The 10554-nt window shown below is 38.3% G+C and overlaps 1 protein-coding gene across 3 annotated transcripts in view; it reads left to right on the plus strand.

Moving 5' to 3' along the window:
- TAX1BP1 (Tax1 binding protein 1) overlaps positions 1-10554 on the plus strand; it is a 56391-nt gene extending 45837 nt beyond the window's left edge. For all 3 annotated transcript variants that reach the window (XM_084282291.1, XM_084282293.1, XM_084282292.1), the window contains 4 exons: positions 618-792; positions 1133-1281; positions 8636-8721; positions 9389-10554. In XM_084282291.1, coding sequence (XP_084138417.1) covers positions 618-792; positions 1133-1281; positions 8636-8721; positions 9389-9590 — 612 coding nt within the window. In that variant the 3' untranslated portion in view covers positions 9591-10554. The remainder of the gene's footprint in view (positions 1-617; positions 793-1132; positions 1282-8635; positions 8722-9388) is intronic.

Below are 10554 nucleotides of genomic sequence, written 5' to 3' on the forward strand. Positions count from 1 at the left end.
AAACTGGCAATAATTTCTATTTGTTAACATAAACAAGAATAACCAAACCTGAGTAATAGGTTTTACTTCCGCGAATCAATTGTCTGAAAAATTTGTCTGAATTTTATCAATGGTAGAGAATGAGCTATCAGTCTAATAGTGCTGGTGTTGAACATACATTCATATATAAATATGTGTATATGTATATATGTGTGTATATATATGTATGTATGTCATAAAATCATTAAAGTTGGAAAAGACCTCCAAGATCATCTGGTCCAACCACCAATGTCACCCGCTAAACCATGTCCCTAAGCACCGTGTCCAACCTTTCCTTGAACACCTCCATTCTTTACTTGTTTCACTGATCTTTCTTCATTTCGTAAGATGCAGATACTTCTTGAAAAACGTGGCAGTTGAGTTGATGCAATTTGAATTAAGTGACAACAAAACAGAAGAATTTTTCAAAATATCCTGTGTTTTCTTTTCTTTGTTCATCTGACTCTAGATCAAGAAGAAAGGAGGGTGTGAAGATTAGCAGATGTGTTTTTAAAAACCAATCTAAATATTTCATAAAAATCTAAAACTTTTGCTGTGACTCCATAGAGTAATTACATTTTAAACTTTGTATTATTTAGAAACTTGGCAATACACCAGGAAATCAAGCTGGAAGGATGATGGAAGGACAGATTTCACAGCCAACATTGCATTTTCGCAACCCATACTCAGAAGAAAATGGACCAGTTCCTGCAGTGACAAGTAGGCTACCAGTATTGCAATATGGAAACCCTTATGCAATTCAGGAAAGACGAGGTAAGTAAGGGGGTGTGAGTATTTTTTTTTCCCCCAAATATAACTTCTCTCTTACCATTTCAAAAACCATGTTTCATTCAGTGCAGCTTAAGTACCAGCCATCTGTACACTGACGTACAGTTTCTTTATTGGCTACTGAATACCATTAAGGACCTTTATTTTATTGATGAGAATCAGTAAGGGAAACAAAATTTTAGAGACACCTTTAGAAAAAAGATTTCTCTTCTTTTGTCCTATCAAAGCCAAAAATGTTTGAAAGCCCTGATTTTAAATGTAACGTAGCACATCTGTAATCTCAAAATACTACTGAACAAAGATGAGCTAATTAATTTTTCTTCAGATGGAGCAGATGGCGCCTTTAATCCTGATGAGATCCAAAGACCACCTGTTAGAACTTCCTTTTGGGAACTGGAAGATGATGTAGTGTGTAGTCAGCCTTCACGCAATCTTAGTCGGCCTGATGGTTTAGAAGATCCTGAGGACAGCAATGTAAGTTAACCTTTTATATTATCTTCATTTTTCATTGATGATATATTCACTACTGAGTATTCAAGAGTTGCCCATAGGTTTTCAGTATCTAAGAAGCGTGATCCTATTTTTTAAATGTGGAATTTTTATTTTTTTTAATCACTTCCTAGTTTGTATGTGGAAAGTGGGTTGTATCAGAACAAATGAAAACTTAAAGGATTCTGGTACTGGTATTTTCAGTTAAACACTGAAAGAAAATTCCTGTAGTATTAGATATTTTATCCCTATATATTAATCTCTCTTTCTGTCTTTTATGAATCTGTACTTGTTAAATTCATTGTTTTATTTTATTTTATTTTTTTCCTGTTAAGCATCTATTTGGAAGAGCCGCTAATTGACTGTTATCTAAAACTGGTGAAACTGAAAGTGACAGATTCTCACTGATTCCTTTTTTTTTTTTATGTTTTAAGTGGAAACTGGTTAGCTTTCTTTCTAATACAGTTAACTTTTGTATTCCACTATAAGATACACTTTTAGTAAATTGGCTTCTGTAATGAACTGGACCATATGTCTTCATTTGAACAGGAACAGGCTTATTATTCTTTTTTTATTCCAAGAACCCTTGCACCTTCAAAAATATTAAACAAGAAATACTTTTCTGCAAAGTATTGTGCTCTTTGCAAGTACAGTGGTATCATGACCTGTTTCTCATTTAGTCTAGTTTGCCACATTTAATTGCTATTAACCTTTGCAGAAGCTGATCAGTGTTCAGACAGGCATGATTTTAGCCCTGGTGCTCAGCACCTATAATGGAGAAAAATGTATTTCTCCCTCCTACCTTTTGCCCCCAATGTCCATTACTGTGAATAATTAGAAAAACTGTCAGTACTTCTCCAGCCTGTTTAAGATCTAGAATGTGAGCTTAACGCTGTTGCCCACCTTTACTTCACATTTTGCATATTTAAACTGATCATTCTTGACGTAGATACTACATATGACAAGCTCTTCTCTTCTTTAGTCATCTGCTTCAGTTTAATTAGCAGGGTGTTCTTTCTGATCTATGTGCTTTGCCCTCTTGCAAACCCAAGAGAAACAGTGCTAGAGTCTTGTGCTCATTTGCTGACACAGCTTAGATTTTTGTAACGAGATGGAATATAACAGGCTTAAATAAAGTTCAACTTGTGAAAAGGTGCCTTTAAATCAAGTAATTTATATATATATTTTTTACTTTCAAATGAGAATCCGTTACTTTCTCACCCCAAAAATAGGCTATATGTATAGAGTGTACATGGAAATGAGCAGTTGCAAAAATCTTTCTAGAGAGATCTAGTAATATGCTAAAGATAAAATAGTTCTAATGCAAAACTTAAGTAATGAGGGAGAATTTCCATATGTGTAGGTAAGTTCTGCAGAAATGACAGGCTCTACCTCATGAAGAATCACAAAATGGCTGAGGTAGGAAGGGACCTCTGGAGAACACATAGTCCAACCCCCTGCCGAGCAGGATCACCTAGAGCATGTAGTGCAGGATGGCATCCTGTCAATTTTGGAATATCTCCAGAGATAGAGACTCTACAACCTCTCTGGGCAACCAGTACGCTGTCACCCTCACAGTAAAGAAGTGCCCCCTCATACTGAGCTGGAACTTCCTTTGCTGCAGTTTGTGCCTGTTGCCTCTTGTCCTGGGCACTGCTGAAAAGATCCTGGCCTCATCCTCTTGACATCTTCCCCTCAATTCCCCATTTGTACACATGGATGAGATCCCCTCTTGGTCTTTCCCAGGCTCAGCAGGCCCAGCTCTCTCCAGGTGAGGCCTCACCAGGGCTGAGCAGAAGCGGAGGATCACCACCCTCAACATGCTGGCAGCACTTTTCCTAATGCTCCCTGGGATACCATTGCCTTCTTGGCCACAATGGCACATGGCTGACTCAAATCAGCAGATACAAATATAAACATATGAAGATTACTGTTTGTTTTACTGGTTTTCAAAATAAGCTGTATGAAATGTAATTATGTGCATTTTAAAACCGAAAACATACAGAGCTCTTGGTTGGCAGAAGGTTCCCTCCCAGAAGAAGAACACTGGTAGTCTTGCTGCTGTGTTACCATTGTATGGACTGGTTGTCTTCCCCTCTGCATTGCTATTACTGCATCTTATGCTAGGTTAAGAGCTTGGGGGTACTGTCGCTTCCACCACAGCATGGATGTTTTGGTGGTATCTCATGTACGGTGATGAAAATGCCTACAATATTTATCTTGTCTAAGAGGAGGTATCTTCTGGGCCCTGAGACTATGAAACGTATGGGATTTGAAGTAGAAGTTGTATACACACAACTGTAATACGCAGATTTGACCAAAATTGACTTTTTTTCAGTCTGTAAGGCAAGGGGGTGGAAGTGCATGCATACATGTTTAAGAAACCTTTTCCACTTGCTTCTCCAGAATGGGGAAGAACAGGAATGGCACTTCGTTTTCTTTCAGGTATCCGTCTAACCTAAGGAATAGTTCAGCAAACTGAGGCAGCCTAGCAAGTCAGACTTACCTGCTGTAGTTGCTGCTCTCATTTCCGTGCAGTTGAGTAACTTTATAAGCTTTATTAATCTGGATGGCAGAGGAGAAATTCTGAATGCTTCTCCATGCCGTGTTTTCTGACAGGAGATGAGGTAGAATTGCTCCTCTGCAACTGTACTACTACCTAGGGCCAGTTAAACAGTGGTTTCTGAGAGGGATAAGCTGCCTTGTGTTAATCATGGCAGATAAGCATGCATGTGGTGTTGATTTTGTGTAGAATATTTGACTTGCCACAAGTTCCTGCCATCATCTGCTCAGCACTGGCTTTCCATTTGCTCATGCTCCCGTAACTGAACCAAATGTAATCGTTTGGAGCAAGTCACTTCTAGAAGCAGGTATGCATGGGAGAGATCCATAAACAAAAATATATTTTTAATAATAAAGTGAGTTTTAGAAATACAGACCTGATTATGGTTGGCAGTAAGCCCAGAATAACTGTCCCGAGACTCTTAAAGAACGTTGTGAGTCACAGGAAAAGTGTGGAGTGTATCATTTGGCAACTGATGGCCAGGTGAGGATATCACAGAATTTCACAGAATTTCTAGGTTGGAAGAGACCTCAAGATCATCAAGTCCAACCTCTGACCTAACGCTAACAGTCCCCACTAAACCATATCCCTAAGCTCTACATCTAAACGTCTTTTGAAGACTTCCAGGGATATTTCTTGAGATGAATCCACAATGGTCTTTCTTTTAGCCAAATAACATTAAAAAAACACACAACCACTTAACTACTTTCATACTTTTTTGATGGTTTAGAGCTTGAGATGGTGTCACCTTGCTGATGGTCATGTGTGAACGCTCTCTGCAACCTGGAGACGGGGATGGGTCAGGTCTGGGGGTTTTGTTTGGGGGTCACAGGGCCCTGTTGCTAATTTCCGTCTGGCAGACTTGGAACTGATTACGTGAGCTTTTGATTGTAATCAGTAAAGCAGTACGTATTACCTGAGACAGTGTTGGTTAGTTTTGGTAAAATAAGGTGAGTTGTGGTTGTATTTGACTATTAATGTCTACTTTCCCTTCATTTTTTGATGGCAAACAAACTTTTTTTTTTTTTTTAAATCACACTTTATTGTGTGTAATTGTCTAAGTGCTGTGTGATAATGCAGTTATTGCCAAACTCCTTCTGTAAAGCAGCTTCAGCTGGCCTTCCCGCTTCGGCTTTGTGGTTTTCAGGGGGTGCTTGGTTTTACTACGGGAGAGTGGCCGGTTTTAAAATGTTACACAGTGCTTTCCAACCTGACATTCTTTGTAGGAATGAGGAATGCATCACTGGTTTTACTAACTGGAAGAAACCAGGCCCTCAGTGACTGTGGACCTGTAAGAGCTGTCCTCCCTTCATATAGGCCTGACTTTTATGGGGTGCACTTTGGGAGTTTTGTCTATCTGAAATGCTAGAAATAGTTAGACTGCTGGATGAATCCAATAAAACGGCACATTTTCCTGTTTTTTTTCTCCAAGTTACCTCTAGGGGAATGTCTGAGAATTCTTAGTTATTGTTCATTGTGTATTCCTTAAGCATAAGTTGTGATCAGAATAGCTGTGAAATACTGCCAGGCAGTGATGAAGTCCTGTATTAGAGCCCCATATGAACTTCTAGATAAGGAACTCTTTGCTAGTGATGTATTTGGTGTCCAAACAGAAGACAGTTACCATTATGTTACCAGTTACTGTCTGTTCTTAATGTACTGTTCCTTAATTATACGGTGATCCCTGTGATATGTACTGCAAGGGATGCTCTGTATAGATTTGCTTTCTTCTTTTTTGGGTTAAGCTTAAGAAAAGGTTAAGAATTGATCTTCCCATACATACTTACTTGGCCAAGAGCAAAAGTACGGTGAGGAGACAGACTCTCTATATCTCAAGATACCTCGCTGTTTAATATGGCCATTTCTGCATGGTGCACAGGTCAGAAGGTACGGGAAGGAGGTCACAGTATGATTTTTATCATTAATTGAACTGGTTCCTGAGAACTTACATCCTTGGGAGGCACAGAACAATGTTATTCTGACATGAGAAAAGCCTTTTTGAAACTGTAATTCAAACCTTTGTTGGAGCCAGTGCCTGCAAGGCACTGCCACTCACTGTTTTTGTATTTGAGTAATGCACGCCTAAAGACTTAGATATTCTCTTTCGCAATAGGGAAGACTCTGATTTTTGTGGTAGTGTAACCTTCATGTGGAAAATGAATTACTTCAGAAATGCTCAGTCCTGAATGCTGGTACAGTTGGGCATCCAGGTGAGCAGTTTCTTTCAGGTCCATGTAAAGACCTGTTCCAAAAGTTGTTTTTTTGTTGTATCCATTGGTACTTTTGAATGGGAGAGGAGACCCATCACATCAGTCACATAGTTACGGTTAATGCCCTCACACCTAGTTGATATTTGGTATTGGTAAATTCTGACTACTTGCTCAAATAGCTGAACAGTTAATAACCCTTCATAAAACAAATAGCCTGTGCACTTGTCGTTGGGTCTGCTCATCTGTCCTACGCAAAGGTTACTGCAGGGTCTGAAGGTATTGAAGGAGCCCTTTCACCAGAGGAGCACCTTGTCCACCTTGCCATTTTTAGCCAAGTGTTAACAAGTAAGTGCTGACAAAAAATGCCTCGTGGTCAAGAAACAACTGAGTGACAAACAGTAAAGGATTATAAGCAAGTATTTTCTAAAGTGTTAATTGAGCCTGTATTTGTAGTGAAACTATTCTTTCCCCAAGAAAGATGCAGATTCATTTTCTCAGATAAGTCCTGGTGAACTTACAAGTCTGGTATTCAACAAATTTGTCATGTTTCTGGCACCACATAAGCTGTAGCATTGTAGTATGAGAGTACTTTAAATAGTTTTTCTTCTTTAATACATACATCCTACCTCTTCCGTGACAAAAGGAACAAATAGTATTTTAAAACCCATATGCCCTTTTTACTGCAGGTGCAAAGCAAGCAAGTTAGACAGGAAAATATGTCTGTTACTAGCATCTGTCACAGCAAGCCCCACTAGCTGCTTAATGGAAATGTTAAATGGTTGAAGCTAAACAGCTGTTGTCAGGAGAAGAAAAATATTGAGGGAATCTTCCCATCCTGCCCTATTTCCATTAACTCTTCATAAGGACAAAGTACGTTAGCCTTAAAGTGAAATACGTTTGACTGTACTTGTTAGCTACCTGTATGAAACATACTGCGTGTTATATATGCTCCCTTGCATCTGTTTTTGCAGACCAGCTAAATAATTCATAATTCTGGCATGTACTGTGTCTTTGAAATGAGAAGGAAAATTATTTAGGAGTTGGAGTTTCAAAAATCTTGCTGAATGTACCTGTTTTTCCGCCTTGAGATTAATAGGTTTGTGCTGCGTTATCGTAGAACAGAACCACGGTGCTGTATATTAGTTCGGTGCTGCATAAAGAATTGACTTAAAAACACAGTTCTGATTTTCTTCCCCTTCCTTCAATTTATTTTCTTGTTGCTGGTTTCTTCCCCTAAATGTGTTTGCTTAAATCGCTGTGCTTGTGTAAATCTTGATTCCTAAAAATATCACGTATATAAAACATATAAATATATATACTTATATATATGTATATATACTACTATATATATATATATGTATATATATACTATATATATACATATAATAATATTCACATGACATAAATTATAATAATTATATTAAAAATCATACCTATCTTTTAAATAAATATACATACGATATATACTATATTAAATATATATCATATCAAATATAAATATATATTTATATATATTATATAATGTATAATAATAATATATAATAAACATTATATATATATATATATATATTTATGTATTTATTTGTATTTTATATATATATATAAAAATAAATATATAAAATATATAAAAACCAAAGACCAACAAAAAATTGTGGCCCTGAGCATGTCAGAAAGGAAGTTTTCAGAATCAGTCCCTGTTGGTATTCTTCATTTTTCTGCTTAGGAGTTCCCCATTCCTGTTACGATCAGATTTCTTCTCTCGTGAGCAGCGAGGAGCAGCGCTTGCATTCTCTGGAGGCTGAGCTGCCTTCCTCCTGCGCTTGATGGAGGCAAACCTGAGAGGCATCAGCCCCACCATCCTCATCAGCATGCGCTGCAGCTGCAGCTCCTCACGTGCTGGTGGTGGTGGTGCCGGGAGCACGACTGACAGGGCTGATGGGGGAAGCAGCCCAACAGGGCAATTTAGCTGACACGCCTGACTGCGGCGTGCAGCGCGGGGCATGCTTGGCTGGCGATGGCAGCCCAGGCAGATCGCTCAAACCTGACTGTGGGGAGGCAAACATGTACACCAGCATCCATCTATCTATCTATCTATCTATCTATCTATCTATCTATCTATCTACCTATCTTTACTGTTACTGTAATTTAAGATTGACAGATTTTAAGAACCTGACTTGATGTTCTATTGTGTAGAATTCATTTTTGAATTTTGGCTCTCGGTAGCAGGCTATTACAGTATGGAGTGCGGTGCCCTGTACGTGGTTTAACACAGGTTTTTCTGTTCTGGTTGAGCCCCCAGGCAGTAACAGTGAGGTGACCTGCATTTCCGTAGTTACTCTATCAGTAGAAGCTTTCTAGTAGTCCTGGCACAGGTTTCTGTTACATGGACGTGGTCAAAAGGCAGTCTGTTTGGCTCCCTTTTGTACACCGAAGTAAAACTCGTCCTGCAGAGATTATAACATGGAAGGTTAAGTTTCAGCCATGTTCTGCTTGATAGCAAGAAGATCTATTGAGAGGGGGGGAAAGTAGCTGCCTCTTATTTAAAATACCGCTGTTTTTTTATCAGGATGATGACAACACCGTACCTTCTGCTCCCAATCCTCCCAGCCTTCTTTTGCATGAGCGTGGAACAGGTTTTTGCTTTGATTCCAGGTAAATGTTTATCTTATATTGCTCTTTAATGGGATGGATCGGCTTCTATATCGATGGGGTCCTTTACTCAATTTGGGGAAGAAGGGTTGGAAAAGGAAGGAGAAATACTTTTAAGCATTTTCAATTGATGTTTGGTTTACAATTAACCATCAGAATTTGCTGTTCCACAGGGCAGACTATTTGTTGTACCTTATTTTGACTGAATGTCAAATGTCGTTTGGTGAATGAATGAGTAACTTTTGTTTTCTTTCTCCCTCTTTCCAACCTAATTGTGAACCTAAGTTTAGAGCTTTTATAAAGTGTTATGTTTGCTAAGAGCAAGCATTTATGAGCAGAGAGAGTGGTTTCCCATGAAACCGCTTGGCCATTAAGACATTCAATAGATTTGTATTCAGTGGAGGTTGGAATTATGTCAAAATGATGTAACTTTTTAAGCGCCAAGTTACTTTGGAATCCCTGTATAAAAAACTACATTAACCGTATTGAAGGCTTATGGCTAAGACATTTTAATTAACTGTGTGATATGTACACAGATACCAAGTCTGCTCAAATTTAAATTAGTAGTACAGCAGCAGCAGGAGCCTACCTCTGTATTTTATTTGGCAGTAACAGATTAAATAACTTTCCTTTTTTTTTTTTTTTCCTTTCTCTCCACCTCTTCGTGAAGCTTTGATGTGCACAAGAAATGCCCCCTTTGTGATGTGATGTTTCCCCCTAACTATGATCAGAGCAAGTTTGAGGAGCACGTGGAAAGTCACTGGAAGGTGTGCCCCATGTGCAGCGAGCAGTTCCCGCCTGACTACGACCAGCAGGGCTTTGAGAGGCACGTCCAGACACACTTTGATCAGAACGTTTTAAATTTTGATTAAATCTTTTGTTTGCAGTGTAGCTTAAAAAGAAACAACTTTGAGTAGTCCACCTATGGAAAAACAAACCACAAAACAACAGTACAGCTTTTCTTTAACAGTGCAGATTTCTGATTAAAAGCTAGTGTACTCTAACGGGAGCCATGATAAATCCTGGCTGTAAGCTGCTATTTGAGTTACCTTCTCCCTCTACCTAACATTATACTAAAAAAAAAAAAACAAAAAAAAAGACCTTGTTATGTATGTAGCTATTTATTCCCCTATCCAGTAGAATTTGGAATTTGTAAGGACACAGGAACGACTCAGCCTCAGAACAAAGGAGACCAGCTTCGTGATGCTCTTCAGCTGTGTAAAACAACACCAAAGCTCCTATGGTTTATCTTGACCGTGAGAACTGAGGTGTGACTAAAAACGTAATAAACAGGTGTTTCTCCTAGCAAAGTTGTGTAGTCTCTTTTCACCAGTAACAGTTAAACCAGGGAGTTGCATAATTTACATAACTTACCCAATGAAACTATAGTTTTCTAGCTCATTTCTGAAGTGTAGATGCACGTACTGTGAGATTACATGCCTGCAACAAAGGTAATGGCAGATCCTTCAGTTTTACATATGCAGTGTTTGCCTTAAGGAATAATGTTCAGTGAAGTACGTTATACTTTAAGGCAGAATTTTTGAGTTGAAAGAAACCGTTGTGCGTAAATGCCTAGAAATTAATTGTTTAAAAAGTCATTGCCATTATGTTGCAATTGCATTCAGTAGAAAATATTGTTATATTTTCACAACAGTGAATTGTGTTCATTTTTGCTTAGGGCTTTTAAAACCTTCTGCATTTTAACTTTATGTATTTCTTTCCAGTAAGTAAAAACATGTGTGTATATCTAAACATTTTATATTTACCTAACTGTATTAAGTAAATTGCTTTCCACTTGTTGTACAGTAGTCTTGTTACATTAAAAGCAGAATTATT

The sequence above is a fragment of the Netta rufina genome, assembly GCF_964035555.1.
Source record: "Netta rufina genome assembly, chromosome: 2".
NCBI lineage: Eukaryota > Metazoa > Chordata > Aves > Anseriformes > Anatidae > Netta > Netta rufina.